General features: G+C 45.0%; 2 protein-coding genes and 1 long non-coding RNA gene across 19 annotated transcripts in view; 2 read left to right on the top strand and 1 right to left on the bottom strand.

Annotated features, from left to right (window-relative positions):
- Positions 1–18,523, top strand: part of SLC6A6 (solute carrier family 6 member 6) — a 92,168-nt gene that overhangs the window by 19,043 nt on the left and 54,602 nt on the right. For 5 of the 15 annotated variants that reach the window (XM_074550589.1, XM_074550586.1, XM_074550587.1 and 2 more), the window contains exon 1: positions 16,317–16,530. The exons of 6 other annotated variants lie outside the window; for them this stretch is intronic. Coding sequence is in view for 3 of the 9 variants with exons in the window: in XM_005488333.3 (XP_005488390.2) it covers positions 17,066–17,096 (31 nt within the window). In the remaining 6 variants the exon portion in view is untranslated. Of the gene's footprint in view, positions 1–16,316; positions 16,531–16,713; positions 17,097–18,523 lie in introns of those variants that run through there. 4 more of the 15 variants (XM_014268063.2, XM_074550579.1, XM_026794412.2 and 1 more) reach the window with 2 other exon arrangements.
- Positions 4,323–16,868, bottom strand: LOC141730714 (uncharacterized). Of its 3 annotated transcripts, none has more exons than XR_012582340.1 (3): positions 16,833–16,868; positions 14,641–14,816; positions 4,323–13,292 (listed from the first exon to the last, which is right to left on the bottom strand). It is a non-coding gene; the product is annotated as an uncharacterized LOC141730714 (long non-coding RNA). The 3 variants fall into 3 exon arrangements; XR_012582341.1 differs by lacking the exon at positions 16,833–16,868 and adding an exon at positions 15,462–16,236; XR_012582342.1 differs by lacking the exon at positions 16,833–16,868 and adding an exon at positions 15,684–16,235.
- The window catches only part of CCDC174 (coiled-coil domain containing 174), a 336,009-nt gene continuing 334,080 nt past the window's right edge, over positions 16,595–18,523 (top strand). Inside the window, exon 1 of the mRNA XM_074550578.1 lies at positions 16,595–16,602. The gene's annotated coding sequence lies outside the window, so the exon portion shown is untranslated. The remainder of the gene's footprint in view (positions 16,603–18,523) is intronic.

Below are 18,523 nucleotides of genomic sequence, written 5' to 3'. Positions count from 1 at the left end.
GTTCCCCTTATGGTTACTTTTATCTTCCCTTTCACTCCCTTGCCTATATTACTGCTGATCTTTATTTAGCCCCACATTCTGCAAACATTTATGCACAATTTACTTCATGCTCTTAAGCAGTTGCAGAGTGTTCAGTAGGTGTGAAATAGAGAATGAGCTGGAACACAATAGAACTGCATATCTGCACATATCGGACTAAACCCAGTGAAGTTACAGCTGTGTTTGTGCAGTTCCTTACCTGCCACTAAGGAACTTCAAATCTGACCAGGATCCCTAGATCCCAATACACTGCACGTAATGAACTGCTCCAGGGACTATAATTAGGCACCAAAGAGCAAGTACTCAGAGTTCACAAAGACTCTAGCACTGGTATTGCCAATACATCTCCTGACATTCACATCTGTAGATTGTTCATTCAAACACTGCCTGATTTGGAATACTAAAACTTTCCTACCACCCATCAGCTGCTACCTGACATCTTTAAAATAAACTTTCTTAATGGGCATGTGCCTGGATCACCAAAGAGACTATCAAACTTGGCACTGCAGAGGGAAAGCCAAGACTGGTGCTAGTGATGGCTCTGCATTCTCACTCTCAGGCATCCTGTCATCAGGTCAAGGTTGTGGCACAGTGACATGGGGCATGAGCTCCCTGCCTGCACACTGCCTGTCCAGCATTTAAATCATCATTATTCCAGGCATTTGTTGCACACCATGGTACAGGGGTACACATAATATCAACTAAAGGAGGAGTGGATGACTCTAAGCCTTTGTCATGGCTTCAGTGGGTATTAGCAGTGAGAACAGTGTGCCAGGCTGAGGGGCCCAGCCAGCAGCTGGCAAAGCATGTTTGACGGGGCTTTGTGAGCATAGACTATGCAAATGTATTCAAAGGATGTTCTTGAGGCAAATTGGTTGGAGCTAAATTTGCCCAGATGCTCTTGAATCTGCTTATTAGAGTCCTTAGCTTGAAAATTAGCTGGAACTGATGAGTCAAACCAGAGCTGGCTTTAGGATCCTTGCATATTAAGGAAACCACAACCGGATTAAATGTGTGCATGCTTATGTAGCATGGAAATTCAGGTCTCAATGCCTGATCCCACTTTTCCCAAGATGGGGGCTTCACAATGATTAATATGTGGAGAGCTCCTGGAGAGGCCTGGACAACTGTTTTGCCTTGAGTTTTTAGGTTAGGAGAAAATGAAAAAATAGGTTTCCATCATGGCTTTTGATTTTTGTACTTGCATCTCATTTTGCCTGCAGAGGCACTCCCTGGCAGTGAACTCATGCCTTCCCACTCCTACATGTTCCATTACCAAAGGTGAATAATCAAGACAAATATGAAGAATGAGAGAAGTATGTACTCATTTATTCAGATAATGAATGTAAAAGATGAAATCATCTTAATCCTGAACTAAAAACAACTACTTCAGGATCCTGTTTTGGTGGCAAAAGATACTGGAAGAAGGTGGGATTGTGTTGTGACAATGACTGTGGTAATTTTGTTTCCTTGGACTTCTTTCTAATATAAGACTTTTAAGGGAAACTATTGGAAGTTTTCTTTCACCTGAGTATTGACTTTAAGAAAAAAACCTGTGTCTTGAACAGTGGTTTAAGCCAGTTTCTCCAAGATAACCAATAGAAAGTATCTGCTTGCCCACGTACAGATGAACTGTACGTTGTCCCCATTTGTGCCACCACTGGCAGAGCTCCAGGGCAGCAGCTCTGCCATCCCCCTGCCTCTGTCACCCTGTGTCAGACCCATGCTGGAATCAGCCTTGCCCTTGTGGCAGCCACACTGTGTCTGACCCCTGCCTGGGTGTACAAAGGTGGGAAAAGGGTGGGCCATTTCCTGCGCTTAAACAACTGAGCACTGTTAGCTCAGGGACAATTGAGCCTCTGGTGTTTATACTGTCTTTGTCTGGATAAACTGTATGGACACAGTTCCAGTGCAGCCACCAGGAGATTTTCTTGCTGATATTCATGGTGCCAGCATTCCACCCTTTATGTGTATTTTGGGCATCCCCATCTTGAATCAATACCTCCTGAAACTTCATTGTGGTTATGTTTGGATTTATTCTTTAATATTTTCCTTTTACTGAGGAAACCAAAGCTGAAGAGAGTTTCATAACACATGGTCTCCTCCATGCTCTGTAGAAGGTAAATGTCACCTCGCTGTGATGCATTTAGTCTACTCAAATATCCTCAAAGAATTTGACACCAAGGATGTCCTAAGGGATTGCCCTCCCAATGCCACCTTCTGGGATTTGAGCACTCAGCTCAATGTAAAGCTTCAAATATTGCTGAGGCAGACAGAGGTATTCAGTATGTCACACTTCACAGAACCTGGACACATTTTGCACACACTAGCTGTGTGTGTAAGGAACTGGGGTTAAATAAAAGAATTTCTCTTCTTCCAGCCTCCAGCTTTTCTATCTGTGTCGCAATGATTGGTCTCCAGCTGTAAGGAAATACAGAAAGCTTTTATTAAATAAGTTTTGAATAATTCTAAAGAAGCCAATTCCTCCCTCCCCAAAACAGCACAGTCTGCATTCCTTCAGAAATATCTTCGTAAATAACACCAGAAACTGAAAATACCTTTCTGGTCTCATAGCTGGGATAGGACTTATTGTATAGTTATATTGACATTCAGTCCTTACATACTTATCATTTCCTCCTGAATTCTTCCCTGCCTTCTTGATGGTGTGCTGGATCTGGTAAGAGCAGAGAGGTGAGACCATCTTGTACTTGGGAGATACCAAGAGTCAGACCTATTTGGATATTTTGCTTGCCTTTACATTCAGTTTGTACATCATCCTGGGACAGCACGCAATTTTTCATCATGAAAAATATTTGGAAAATAAGCTTAGGGAAAAGTACATATTTAAAATAAGCCCTACAAAACAAACAAAGCCTTGTATTTGTCCATATAGCTTATTACTAAAAGATAATGGCAGAGAAGGTTCCTGAATTTATGGCTCCTCAAAAATCCCTTTCTTCCGCAATGGGAATTATACTCCTGAGAAAAAGTCAGATGCCAGATCTAGCCCTGGCATCTTTCAGTGGATTTTTCCTAAAATCAAGAGGCTTTTCCAAGCCTGGTGGTTTCAGATGTTGTGATTGATGTTTATTCATTTGTCCTCTCTTCCCAAGGAACTGGCAATGACTGTTATTTCTGTATCCAATACCACTGCTATGTCTGTTGCTCTAATCTAGCTACTTATATGGTTTCCACCATCTCAGTGTCTGAGCACATCCCAAGAATTAATTAAAAAAGCCTACATAAACCCCTTAGAACAATAACAAACTCTCCCTGCTTCCAGCCTTATCCTAGTCAAGAGTCTCAAGTTTTTGAGCTTGTATGAGTGTGAGTAACTCACTGAGGCAAAGCTGAATTGGAGAAGTGGGTCCCATCTTCAGCTGGGAAAACAGTGTGAAAGGCTGGCACAGGAGGAGCCCCAGTGGTGACCTAGGCTGCTACAAGAAGTGCTTCCCCTAGATTTTCTGGTCCTTGGCCCTGGTTCAATAATGTTTTTTGTGATTCCTGGAATCTGGCAAGTCATAAAATTTTTGAGGGGCAGAGGGTAGACATGAGTTTTTTCATTTGACAAACAGAAGTACTAGCTCTGCCTGGAGATGAGCTGCTGTGATCAGCTGCCACTGGAGGTGCTGCTTCTATTTGTTCTGACTGCATTTGGATCAAAATCAGTGTTTCTGTGTGTCTCCTCTCCATTTTTGTCTGGGGATTGTTACCTGTTATTGCTGTAGTCCCCCAAGACAAAATTCCTCCTGCAAATTCAGTCTGTTTTAGATAGCTTCCTCTCCAGAAGTTGTGAGTAGTTTTTAATGGCTTGTTGTGAGCCTAGTCTTACCTATAACCCAGTTTCTGTGCTTCGAAAAGGCAGTCCAGGGGAAAGAAAGGTTTATGAGTCTGTGGGTCTAACAGTCCTGGGGAAGAGGGCAAATCCCACGTGCTTGAGATGGTCAAGGTGGTGGTAAAGAATTAAGTGCATTAAATCCTATGTGAATAAGAACAAGCTGAAGATCTTACCAAGAGCTCTGACTCCAAGAACAGCAAATGGAAGAATTACCAATGTATAAAAATATAAATAAACACATGCCAACATTAATTGGAGGAACATGTCCTTCTCACTGACCTTAGTCCATGTGACTGTACCTCTGCTGTAAGGGACATGAGCCCTTGATTTCTCTGTAACCAACAGACACAGCCCTTGTTTCCAGCTGAGGGATTAAACTGCACATGAGGAAATAATTGAGGGCTGGATGGCATTTTTCACATGCCTCCTTTTCAACCTGGATCAACGAAAAGAAATATCATTATATCTCATATTTGTGCTAGAAATGAAGTGATTTGCGTACTTGCAGGAATGAGATACAGTTGTCTCAGAAGTTTTTGTTGGCAATAGAACAGGCAGCTGTCAACGCTTCAGCCTAGAAGTAGATGCAGCTCATTAGGACAGTTGGATATCATCAGATTAGCTGGGCTTGGAGATAGGGTGAGACAGGAAAACATATGACAAGAACTGGCATCACAAAACCTCCCACTTCAGAAATACTACCTCAAAACCAAGGAATGTTGTGGTTGATCACAGCCAATATCAATACAATATATCCTAGTTGAAGGGCAGACTTGCCAAGTATTTCAGCATGGGTTTCAGTGCCCCTGGTACACATAAACGTTATGGCATTGGTTCTGGATTATTTACTGGGACTCTGGTAATGATGTTCCTGGCATAGCACTCCTTGCAAACACGTACTTTGGAGGAGTTCCCATACTTTTTTTTATTGTCCTCTAGAGCTGTGGTGGCAAGCTGTGTGAAATCTATCCAGAAAACTGGAAGAAATCAAAACTAAAGGGAAAAAAACAACCAAACCCAATTAAAGATGTTAAATCCTTTTTTGTGTAGACCTAAAACAAGGTCTAAAATCAAAAGGATATGGGTTGACTGTATAAGATCATGGGGGATAGAGTTTTAGATTTTCTTTCAGTGCCCCTAGAGGATTGCCTGATATATTCTGTACAGTTCTGGACCAGAAAGATGCTTTCAGACTGAAAGCAATTCAAAGATTAACAGCAAACAAAAGCAACAGCAAAAAATACCTGAGTGGCAGCAGGGACTAATTTTGAAGAAAGCTTTAACAGACTTGTGTCAGTGACAGGTCAAGGTGACCAAGAGCCTCAGCAGTACTCCATGGATATGTAAAAATATGTAAATGGAAGCAGGCAGATGAAATGTTTGTCAGCATGCATTGCCATTGTTTGTTTTTGTGTTCAAAAGCTCTTTTTTCTACGCACACTTCTCTTTTCAGAGCATGAGCTTTAGCTTTGCAACCCAAGCAGCAGGGATGCCTTGTGTTTCCTTAGGACCTTTCATCAGATGATCTCCAAATGCTTTTAAAGGGTGAATTAAAGGAGCTTCGCATTTAGAAAAAATAGAAAAGGATTAATTTCTTTCTTCCAAAATGCAGTCAGCTCTGGTGTAAAGTAAAAGAGGGCCTGGATTCTCCAGTGGGTGAGATCCTTCTCCCTTTACACTGCTGCAGAGTCACAAAGGATTTGTGACCCAACCTGACTTCCTGTATGGGGACACTTTGGGCAAAGGAAAGAATTGGCAGCACCAGGAATAGAAGTTTTATCAAATTAAAACATGTGGGAGGAATAAAAGAGAGAATTGCAATTTCCTTGAAGGGTATTAGGCTTGATCATCGTAACTGCTGCCTCCATTCTCAATAGCAGTGAGGATGTACAGACATTTGTGTGATTTCTCTGCTGAGCAGCACCTCTGCTTACTCAGTACTGATTTGGGGTTGCTAGAGCAACGCCAAAACCACTTCCTATAGAGCATGGACGTGCTCTGCAGGCCTCCCAGGGCTACATGGTTAGCAGAAGTTAGGAAACTTCACAGAGGAAATACAATGCAAAGTACTAAGAGATGTGGAAACCTTAAATAGGGATGTCAATTCGACCACTACTTAGTCAATGCTAAGGGAAAATAGAAGCATGGTGGCCTTAGAATCTCTTTAAGGCAGCTTTTAGTCTGTTAATAATCAAGAGGAGTTTGCTTTATAAAAAAAATAAATAATTTTGATTTTATTTGAGCAGCTCCCTTCAAATATTATTTTTGCGCACACTAACATGTGACACCCATGTGACATTGTTTTAAGCCTAATATTTGTATGCAACATTCATTTAGCTTTCATTACTGACAAAATTTCAAATTCCAGAGGATGTACAAAATCTGCTGGGTGATTTGCAAAATCTTCTGGTGCTGGAAATTTTTTAATGATTAAATACTTTATTAATTGCTTCTATTTTATCTGTTTCCTGGGTATTGCCACAGGAATCTTGAGGGCTTTGCAACAAGGAAGATCTGTACTTCCTAAATTACAATTTCTGGGATTATGCTAAAGTACCATGTAAAAACAAGTAATAATTATTATTCATAAAATTCTCTGTTTCAAACATATCTAATTGAGAAAAAAAATGAGGAATTCACCTCTAGGCTGTTTACTAATAAAATCCCCAACTACTTCTGTAGAATTTGATTTGCTGCTCAATTGGTGTGATCCTGGGAAAGAAAGTTCAAGGTCTGCCTAACCTGGAGATTTTTCTCCAGTATGCTTTCTACTGAATTGGGAATTGCTTGAGTAGTGTTTGTGCTAAAAGTATTCCCAATGCTTTTAATGTTGAGCTTTTGCTTGTTGGCTGTTGTGTGTCCTTGGCTGTAGCAATAATGCAGTAACTTCTCATTTCCCTTATATCCTCAGAACAATTGAGATTTTGGTCCATTCCCAGAGAATCATAAAACCATGGACCATGAGTTTAGGGGAGTGTTTCTACAGGTACTGGTGGTGAAATTACTCCTGGAATATTGAAGCTATTTAAAATTTCATCTTGCTGGAAAGTACTGGCAACCTAAAAGGAGGAAAAAACACCAGACAGCTTGAGAGCCTCTCGTGTAACAAAAGGTTAGAAGAATGGCTTTTGAGCCAAAAGATGAGTGGTGATTTTGACATGAGCGCAAACACAGAGGTCAATGTGGATGTTAATACAGAAACATGGGAGAGATCTCACTTACTTTATAGCTGAAACAAGGGATGTAGTTACTATACATTTATTCCCTGATCTAGATACAACATGGCTAAAATGATGAATTGTGTAGCTGGGCTACAGCCAGGTCAGAGTCCCACACAAGCAGCAGACTAAACAACGTGCCCTGGCCACATCCCCTCCTTGGAGGGCACTCCAGAGCAGGGGCAACCAATGCTTGGCAACTACATCTGGTAACCATGTCCCCAGGCCACCAGCACACACAGGGAGCGTTGGGCTAATGTAGGACATTGTTGCAGAGAAAATGCCCTTTGACTATTAGACAACAAATTCCAGTAGAGTGACTGGCTGGGAGGCAGGTACCCACAACAGACCCGCTGCCAGCAGCTGGGGGGTGCCTAAATCTAGATTGTGCAAAGTATTAGAGGCTATGCAGAGTCTGCAGAGGCCCAGCACAGGCAGGGAGACAGCTGACTTGTGGGATGCTGGAGGTCTGCAGAGATCTCAATGGGTCTTGGCCTTCTCTTCCATCTCTGATTGCTGCCCTGCCAGCCTTGGAGTACATTATTGTTTATTACCCAGAGGGGACAGCTGAATTCCTTCTACAGCAACAATATTTTTTTGTGATGCCAATGCCATGACCTTTATTCATGAAAAACAAAGTACAAATGGGGAAAGCAGGGTGGAGCTCTGTCAGAAATGTGATGTAAACAGCTACAAAGATGTGGCTGTGGTCCTCCATAGCCATTTCCCACCAGGTAAGGATCAGAGCAACAGGCATTGCTAACACAGCAGAGATCCTATCTGATATTTTGTTAAGCTAATTGCCTATACCTAACAGCAAGGCTTGATAAAAATTCTCAAATTGAACTTTTGGTCAGATTAGACAACATCAACAACAATAGTTTCCAAAGGATTTACAGAAACAAATTCATGTTCCAGGTGTCTGCTGACATTTAAAAAAATCCAGCCACTTTTCTAGCATTCATGAAAGTAACATGAACAATTCAGTAGGAGAAGAGCTCCCGTTTTGTTGTGGAAACAGTCTCCGCAGTACCCTTGAAAATTCATCCTGAGGCAAATTTGAAATAATTCATGCTTTTGCTCTTACAAAAATATCTCCATGTTTAGAGCAAACAGCTGTTTTGCTGGTGGAGAACAGCAGAAACATGACCTGTATTTAAACCTGTATCTTACTGGGAGAACTGGGAGCTTAGCCTCGCAGTAGGGACACAAAATTCAGGCAGTGACACGTGCAAAGACTGCTGGGGTGGCATGAATTCATTTGAGGGGAAAGCTGAGTTGCAGCCAGGTGGAGTGACCACGTGGCAATGTCCTCTGCTCTGGCTGGAGATGCTGCCTGTGTCCTGAGCTCAGCAGGCCAGGGATGTGCCTGATAGATGCTGTACCCCTCTTTCACAGGAATTCCAGAGGCACTGGATGGAAAAGCTCCTGGGGTCCACCACACGCTCCTCTGTGTGCCTCTGCTCCATGAGTTCCTCAGCTCTGCCACCAGGCAGTCCCAGGCCCTGCTGCTCAGGATGATGCCTGGTCACTGCCACAGCCCAGCCTGGCCATGCAGCTCCTCCATGGTGCCAGTGGCCTCCAGCAGCACTTGCTGTGGGGCAGCAGGGGTCAGGGGTGTCTTTGTGAGTGCCAAGGGCATCCCAAACCCACTTTGGCTGCTCCACAGTTTGCTGGGATGTGCTTCCCAAGGAAATGTGGGAGTATAGGGGCAGGTCTTCACACTTCTCTCCATGAACTTCATGAGCCCAACAGACAAACTTGCAGAAGTAAAAAGGAGAAAACTTGAGGACTTTGGGTGACACAAAGAGTAAGAGTCAATTGCTCAGTGCTACAGACACTCTATGACCAACTGTTCACAAAATATTAACCATTTGTGACACATTTAATAATCAGTAAGTGATAATACTGGGCTTTGATACAAATCAGAGCTGACTAACATTGGCCTAAGAGATTTAGATGCTCAAGTCTGGATAGTTTGTGCTTCATGCTGAGCCTATTCCACCCTCTCCCCTTTCCCACCCTTCTCATGTACAGACATCAAAGCAGGATTGCTCTGGCTGGGACAGACAGGCAGAAATCGTTCTCTGCAAGGATGCACTGCTGGGTTGGTAGTGTTACTGCACCCAGATAAACCTTACAAAACCAGACTCTGCCCAGGTTGGGACATAAGCATCAGGTATCCCAAAAGAGAAGTACAGGGATGCCGCAGTGAATATTGCTGAATTTATTTTCAGCCACAGATATTCCGGCTGAAAGATCACTTGGGAGAGTGCCAAAGGTCCAGAAAAGGGAACTGCTGGGGGAGGACCAAGGTCACCCAGCCTGGGAGCCGCTGGCATCCCTGCAGTGACACGTGCTGCCGGCCGAGGTGGAAGCCCAGGCATCTCCTGGAGCAGGCGGGCGATGCTCGGGTGTCAGTGGCCGGGCTGTGCCAGGGCACGGCGGGCAGGGCCGGGCTGGGCTGGGCTGGGCCGGGCAGGGCAGGGCAGGGCAGGGCAGGGCTGGGCTGGGCTGGGCAGGGCCGGGCAGGGCAGGGCCGGGCTGGGCAGAGCTGCGGGTGCCCCTGCTTCACTCGGCTCCCGCCCCGGCTCTGCCTACCCGCCCCCAGATGCAAGCCATTTGTTTTGCATTTGGACCGGTAGTCTGGAAAACTGTGTTTTTAAGTTTATATTATATGCTTGCTTTCCAGTTCTGTTAATTAAAATCATGATACTGGATGAGAAGTTGCTGGATAGCTTGCAGGGCTCATTTTAAATTTCTTCTTTTTTCTAGATGCTCAGGCATTTAAAGCCCTTTCTCTGTTTGCAGTGCATTAATTCACCTAGCTAGAAATTCCATCTGTCTGAACTCGTACAAGCATGCATTTGGGAATGGTTTTGTCTCTTACAGATTTTCTCCCAGTGTTTGCCTATATCTTCCAATGTAATTTGTCAGAATAAACAAAAGTATATAAGGAGTGTATAATTTTCAGCTATACACTCCTCGTAACTGTTTCATCATCACTTTGAGAGGGAAGGGAGCAGAGGGACCCATAGACAAATAGGAAGAAATATGAGCATGTATGAATTCACTCAAGTAATCTCTCCTTCTTTGGTGAGTTTAATCCATCAGCTTTTCTGGAGACATTGTGTAAGTCATGAAGGCTCAGCTGCCTCCATAGTACATTTTTGGACTATTTTCCACTGTGATGTCTACTGTCACCTGGGATGTGGTTAGGCCAGCCCTGCCCAGCTCAATAATCAGCTCCAAATGGAAATGGAAGTGGTTCTGCAGGGCAGTCTCAGAATCTGTTGACCTTTTATTGCTTTCAGAGTGGGTCTGCCACAACTTCTTCCCTGTCTCCCAACTTACATCTCCCAGATGTAGCTTCCCAGATTCCGTATCACCTTTGCTGCACCCATGTAACCATCTTGACTTGGCAGGACCTGTTGTGCTCGTGAGGCCCAGGAAATCTCTGCAGGCTGTGCAGCAGCAGAATATTTATCTGCAGCATGGCAGGTGTGTTATTAGCAGGGAAAGAGGCAAATTCACCATGTGCCTCATCTCCAAGCACACCTTCTGCTACTGCAGTAGTGCTAAATGAGCACTTGGTCCAGTGAGGGAACATCACTTCCACTGCCCAGATGTGGAGCTTTGCTTTCAGAACTGAAATGCTGAGTGTGGACATGTGCAAGGATGGGCCAACATCTGCAGAGTTCATTTTGGTCTGCAGACAAAGCTCAGAGGCACTCAGCAAAGCTCACACGAGCTTCTCCCACGCACGAGTGCACATCACCTGAGCTCAGCAAAGCCTTTCTATGCAAATCCCAACTGCTCTGCATTGTGTCAAACAATGACTCCAGAATTAGATCCAACAAGATGTCTTTTTTTTTTTTTTCAGTAAGTACATTCAGTGACTTAGCCTTTTCAGGGCTTATATCTTGGTTATTAATACTACCATTTGCCTTCTTTTGGAAAATTGAACTCATGTGATAGAGGAGTTTTATGTGTCAAATTCTGATGCAGAAATTCTGGTATGAGTGCTTCTGTAAAATACAGAAGTGGAAAATGGAGGTTCTGTGGTAGGAAATTGTTTTCTTGTGTGGTTTTTAAAATAAATTTTATATGATTAGGCCAGCAAAGAACAATGCCAATATCAAAAAATCCTTTACCTGTTGTTCTTGTCCTGGTTTTGGCAAATTTAGGCAGGCATTACAAGATTTTATAAGAACTGTTATGTAATTCTTCAGGCAAAAAAATGATTAAAAGAGATAAGTTATCATATATCTAGTACTAGGTAATCAGATTAAAAAGAAAAAAAAACCAAACAAACAACAACTGGGAAGTGCAATAACTGGATTTCCTAATGCCACATAAAATAAAAAGATGAGTACGTATTTGGATTGCTGCACAGGGCAAGTGCCACAGAATTTTCCCTAGGGAACATTCCTCTATTGGCAAACTGTGGTCAAATGCAACAAACAAATCTTTTTTGTCTTTAATTATTGTGATTCTGTTTAAAAGTTAGAAGACGTCAATTTTAGCATGTGGAATGCAGTTGTGAAAGAAAATGGGTTTCCTGAATTTTCAGTGATTGACTAAAATTCACACACATACTGGTTTATTTTAATTTAAGGAAAAAGGATTTTGTTTCTTTATCCTGTTACATAACCCTGGATCTATTCTCCCTTGGACACACAAGTATGATTATCATTAATCTTAAAGGGAAACAGTTGTCTTTCAGAATTCTTTCTGAATTTCTAAATTTTTATCTTCTTTTTTTTTAAAGTTAGATCCCAAATGACTGGATATGAATTGAAGATGAAAGCACATTGTTTATTTTTTTAATTAGATTACTTCAATCTCATTTATACATAGTTCTTCTACTGTTCTTCCCAACAGCAATAGCGAAGAAAAAAACATTGTTTTAGAGTGACTTCCAAAATACAAAACATACGGCTCATACAGCATCCAGCAGGAGACAGACTACCTGTTATTGCTTTTTTAGCTCATTTTTATGAAACTGGCTGGCTTTCAGTTCAGAGACATTCTTTAATAATACTTATATTTTTCATTCTATAGTGCATTCCTTTCAAGGATTTTAAATTGCTCAGGAGATCTTGAAAATCCCAGTGAAAACCTTTGGATATATGAGAGGCTTTTATTTCCAGGTAGCTGACTGTCAGTTACCTTGAGACACTCACTTTTTTCAAAAGCCGGTGTGACCACTTTGGTTCCAGGCTGTTTGGCTCCTGTGTGTTTGCCCCTCACTTTAGGAATCAGCCACTGTAAAGAAATGGGCATTTCCAAACTCAGAAAGGACCAGCTCCAGCCTCTCAGCCCTGCTAAGTGCCTTAAGTTAATTTGTAATTAGCTTGATGTAAGGAAAGGACCAGTGCAGGCAATCCCATAATGGCTAGGCAGTCTCAAATATAAGCAAAATAGGCCAACCAGAGCATTAAGCAAGAGAATTTAATGCCAACTGGCTGCTTTTCAAGAAGATCTGTGGTTTTTCATTGCCTTTGTGTTTGTCTTGTAAGCCGGGTGCAGAGCTCTATCACTGGCAGGTTCACATGATGGGGAGTGTACCAAAAACACAGGTCATGTTTTGGTTTCTGTTTGATACCTTATTTATATATGATTTATATGGATAAACCAAGAAAAATTAACTGTCCAGGCCATAATTTCATCTAAAATAAACACAGACTAAAACTACAGCAACTTAGTGGATTGCGTGGATTAGTGAGATATCCTGGTATGTAACAGCAATAGCAACAATTTATTCCCCAATTTAGTAATGCTTAAAATCTGCAATCTAGAGTCACTCCATGATATGCAAATCCCTCACAAAATCTGCTTCTCTTTTTCAGGCTCAGGATCCTCTGCTATCCAGGGGAACCCCAAAGACTGACCCCATATAACTTTGTGTAGGAAATTCATGTATAGAAAATCATTACTGCAATGGATTTATTCAGACCATGTTTTTGCCATTCTTGCTTACACAATCCTTTACAGACAGTGCTGTCCATTTCTCTCCTACATTTCTGCTGGACTTCATGTCTGGATGAAGTTTTGGTTTTTTAAATTTCAATGTTTATTTGTAAAATCTTCCCAATCCCTTCAAAATCTCCTCTTTGTCCATGCCCAGTCTTGGTCCTGACTCCATGAAACATCATGTTCCCTCTAGCAGCCAAACAATGAAAACAAGATTTCTCCTGAAAAATGAAGAAATATTGAATCAGTTACTATTTAAAAATTAATGTGAATTTGCTGATGAGCACATTTTAGGTCCTGGTGTAATATCCCTCCCTCCACCTCACCTTATGGAGACCTGAATTAGCTCTGCCATAGCCTTGGGTTAATATTCATCCATCTGAAATCTGGCACTCACATCCCTGCCCCTCAAGATCTCTCTACCCGGGTGCAAACACAGTGAATCTCTCCTGACTTTCGTGCCATCTCAGTACATTTCCACACGTTGTAGCCAAGCTGGGGATTTGGCCCAGTGTCTTTTTTAAACCCTGTGACCCAGACGTGGAGATTAAAAAAGAGTTGTGTTATCGGATTAAACAGATACAAGAGGCACTCGCTGTATCAGCATCCAACACCTTAAAACTCCAGCAAGTAGATCAGCATGGCAATGGCAAAAATAGTCTCTGAGAAAGAGGGAAAACTCAAAGGAAGGTGATGGCATACTCATGCCTTGGGCTGGGGTGCAGAAACCTGCCACTCTGACTGGTTGCCAAAGCAGCCACAGGGATATGGTGTTCTGCTTGCTACAGCATCTAGATACAGGTTACACTCGAGGTATAAAAGTCATTTGAACTCCACCTACCTGTAGCCAGAGTGATTTTGGCCTTAGTTAAGTTTGGGTTAATGTCTTCACAGTGGGGTTTTTAAGGGGTTAGGCTTGATTGCATTATGAACTGCATCAACAGACACTGAAATCAATAAAGCTGCAGAAGCAAAAATTCTAACAGATTAAAACAGACCTACATGAAAAGGATAGTAATTTCAGGCACCATTTGTATGCTTAATATTATACACATGCTTATGCTTTGTAATTTGGGCTCTAACTTGTGATTTTGGTTACATAAGAGAGTGGAGAAGCCAGAAGCATTAGTGCTGCTGTGCGCCACTGCAGCTGAAGGCAGAGCTCCCCCAAATATTCATCAGGCACATTCTCAGAAGTTGTGCTGTCTCACAATGAAATAACAGATAGCAATGTGCACATTTATGGCACAAAAGGACATTATTATTATTGTTATTGTTATCGTTATTGTTATTATTGGTTCCAGGTACTGTTTACATGCTTCTGACTTCAAAACAGCTTTGGCTGTTGGTCTTTTACCCCAAACATTTTATTTTTAAACACATGGAGAAACCATGTGCATTGTGTGGCTGACTTTTAGGAAGTGAGGAGCAACAGAAGAAGAGAGAGCAAGAGACAAAATACACACTTTGATTCCTCTAGAGAACTAGAGCAAAATATTCCACTGCTGTCAGTGGTACAGCTGTGCTGGCAGGATCCTTCACACAGACAAGGCTCCAGCCACTACTTACATTTCACTGATGGGACTGCTGGCTCCTAATCTGCATCTAGGCATCCTCCCTGCAACCAAACAAGTGGCTGAGCCGATGAGAAACCTTTTGCTTCACTCCCTAGTGCAGCCAGAACCGCCTGTTTGTGGTCCCTCGTGGAGCCTCACAAAATGTGAGCTGCCTCCTGCAAAGGATGCCTACGAATCAAAGTTGCAGTACACAAGAAACCTGAATCAGAAGACGTAGGTGGCAGCACAGACTACATCGTTAGGACTTTAAACGAGGCTGTTCAGTGGAGATATGTCATCAATTAGCTGTGTATATCCTATCTCTATCTGGTTTTCTGCTAAAAACCTACTCACATTTAAAATCAGCTCGGATACGGAAAATCACAGAATGCACCGGAGTAAGGGAAAATCGGCTGTATGACTGTGGCACAGGGTTTTCGGGCATCCTGTATTGCCATCAAAAAGTGTGCAGAATGGTGCAGCTTTTGCAAGAACCAGCTAAGGAAATCAGCCTTTTCTGAGCTCTCCCTGGAGGCTGCTGTGAAGGAATTTGATCCCCCCAGCAGCCTATGCATAGGTTATGGGTTCCGGAGGTGGTCCCCCGGTAACTGCTGTCCTAGTTTGTGGTGTAGAAAGGTTTCATCTTGTATTCGGGAAAACCTAGAGAGCAGAGGTGTGGGGATTATTCACTCTCCTCTGGTCCATCCCTGCTGTACCCAGTGCAAGATTAGCACCGTGGGACTTCTGTGAAACACAGATGGCCCCAAAATCTCCTTTTCACCACAACTGCACCCCCACAATGCAAATGATATTTTGCAGTACAGAGGATCTTACTAAGTCTTCAGCAGGAGTTATATGAAAATGCCTCGCGACACTGTCTGCTGCTGAATCCTTTCATTAAGACAACCGGGGGATGCAGGTAGGAGAGCAAGGACATGTTTGAGTCATATACCCGTCCGCCTGCAGGGGAAGAGGACCTGCTTTCGGTTCTGTGAAACCCGACGCAAAACAAAACGTTGCCCTGCTCATTTTCCCCGCCGATCGCCCCGGCCGTACTTTGTCCTCCCGCTGCCACCGGGACTTTCCGGTGCCGGGGATCGCGCTTGGGAGGCGGCAGGGCAGAGCAGGGATGTCCCAGCCTCCCAGGCACCTGCCAGACCACGCTCCCGCCTTGCCTCCTCCAGCAGCAGACGGCTCCGGGAGCAAAGCTGTCTCCAAAGCCTGGCAGAGCAGCACCGGCTCCAGAGTGCAGTCCCCCGGGGGGCCGGGGAGAAAGGCGGAGAGCCAGGGCCCAGGCGCAGGGACAGGCAGCGGCGGTGACAGCGCCGTGCGATGCTTTTTCTGTGAGAACGGCACTCTTTGTGTAAAGATAAAAAATACCGATTTTAAAAATGCAGGAAAATGAAAAATGCCGGGACGAGCTCAGCGGCTGGGAGCCTCGCTCCGCTGCCTCCCGCCGCGGGACCGGGCCGGGTCCCTCGGGGCGGCCCCGCTGCCGCTCCCGCTGCCCGCGGCAGCCGCGGGGGAGGGCGGGCGGCCCCGGGCGGCCCCCCCGAGCCGGCGGCCGCTGCCCCGCACCCGCCCGCCCCTCCCCGCCGGCCCGCGGCCGCCTGCCAGCCCGGGCTCCGCCGCCGTGTCTGCGGCATGGCCCCTCCTCCCCCACACCCCTTCCTTTAGGCTCCCCCCTCCCCAGCAAAGAAGAGGCCGTGCCGGTGTTTTTCCACTCAGCAGGATGGGTGATGCTCAAAGCTCCCTCATTAGACAACAGACACGAGAGGTCAGGAAGAAAGCGCTTATAAATTACCGTTTCCTCCTGCTCGGCGCTGCTAGTCGCGCCGCACCGCTCCGCCGGACGCGCCGCAGGGGCGCAGCGGCGCGCAGGCACCGCGGCCAGCGGACACAGGTACCGGCACCTCCCGGGCGGGAGGGCGGGCGGGCGCCGGGGCTGCCGCTGCGGTGGTGGCGGTGGCGGGGCTGGCGCGGAGCGGCGCGGATCGCCCCTCGCTGCCGCCGCGGCGAACAAAGGGGCGGCCGCTCCGCGCCTAGCCGAGCCGAACCGAGCCGGGCCGGTGGCGGCGGCATCGTCCTCCCTTTGTCCGCCTCGACTCGGGGTGCCCCCGGGAGCGCTTTCCCTTCCCCCCCTTCCATTTATTTATTAATTCATCCTCCTCCTTAAAACCCCCTCCTCCCCAGCTCTCGCATTACCTCGGCGGTGTTTTTCCTCCCCAGCGGTTATTTACCCCACACCCCCCCACACCTTGCGTTAACTTTTTTTGGCGATAACATTCTCAGCCATTCCCGCTTGGCGGCCCTCCAGCACATCGACGGCGCACGCTTCTCTCCCCGGCTATTTTTGCCCATTTTTTCTCTCACCCCTCCCCGCTGTGCTTTCTCTGTTTGCCGTGCGCTAACCTCGAGTGAAGAGACTGGTACAGGCAATGCTACATCTGATGCTAATGGGCCTACCTGGTGGGTAATACCGCTGCTGCTGCTTTCTTGTGATTTCCCTCATTTTCCTTTTTATTCCCCTCATTTTCCTTTTATTTTGTGGGTTCTTGATGTGCTGAAATCAAAGCAGTGATGGGGCTTAGAAATTAAACACAGGGACTACACAGGGCAGGTTACCAAGCTTAGTGTGGTGCGAAAGGGTGATAATTCTGGGTTTGTTTGGGGGTAACTTGGATCCAAAATTCACCCGCTGGCTTTAAGATAATGAATGCCCATTGCTGCCTGGTATTATAGCAGGAGGTATGTGGGAGGACTCACAAGCTTTCCATATAAGAGCATGGGAGAATTTATTTCACCCAGGCAAAGAAATGTGCAGAGTATGTGTTATTTATGACACTGAAGGCAAGCTGTGTTGTCCTTAGGCAGCTCCAAGAGTGGCAAAACTTGATATTTAGAAATTGTAGAAGCTGATTTCTGCTGTTTAATAAGGGCTATGTTTAAAGGGAAGCATGGATGAAAATAAAATAAAGGAAAAAGTAGTGGGAGAGCATCCCGATAAATGCTAAGAAATACAACCCCACACTTATTCCAGCACAGTTTGTGCCAAGGTGTAAAGATGGAGGTTTTTGATGAGTTCCCATGTTTTTTAACCGTATTGGGAAAGGCATTAAGAAAATGTGCCGAGAGGAGCTGGTTACGTTGATAGTGCTATTTTGGTAACTGCATTTTTTTTATTGCTTGCATGTGAAAATGTTTTGAGTTTTGGGCAGGCAAAACAGTGAGGCAGTCCTGGTGGGGACACATGTCATCGGCCGTGTAACTCAGGGCTCGGGTGACAGTTGCTACCGGTTCAGATTTTATGGCTTTAGGTTTGAGGGTAAATCAGCCCGTTAAAACCTGCTGCTGTGGAATTTCGATGGGAGAGGCTTTGGCGAGAGCTCTGATGGTTGTTGACAGCCGGGTGTTTACCTCTGGGTCTGCGTTCAGCCGAGCTGACTGCTCTCTGGCATTGCCTGCCTTTGCCACAAGTGGCACGGAAAGGTTTCCTTGAAGGTTATTGGGGTTTTTTTTAAGCAAAATGTGTGAGCAGCTGAGGATGCCAGCAGCATGACAGTGACAGTGTCCCTCGCCCGGACCAAGCCGAGTCCGAAGCACGAGTGTGGAAGGAAGATGTCTGTGCTGCCCTCCTTGAACTGACATTAGAAACGTCATTTTTGGCACTTTCAGAGATAGTATCTTCTTGTTTCCCCTTCAACTGTCTCTTATCTGCTTTGCATGTTCTCTTTTTGTCTTTTTTCTCTTTATTTGCCTTTCCCCTTCGCACCTCTCTGCCCGGGTGCGTGTTCCCACTGGAGGGCGGCAGACACCTTTCCCCTGCCGGGGCTGCCGGGACCCCGGCCCGCGGCCGGCACAGGAGGGGCCGCTGCCATTCTTGCTGCCATTTATCA

Source organism: Zonotrichia albicollis, chromosome 12 (assembly GCF_047830755.1).
Source record: "Zonotrichia albicollis isolate bZonAlb1 chromosome 12, bZonAlb1.hap1, whole genome shotgun sequence".
In the NCBI taxonomy this organism is placed as follows: Eukaryota; Metazoa; Chordata; class Aves; order Passeriformes; family Passerellidae; genus Zonotrichia; species Zonotrichia albicollis.
The sequence above is the reverse complement of the archived record's forward strand: the minus strand, read 5'-3'. Positions and strand labels throughout refer to the sequence as shown.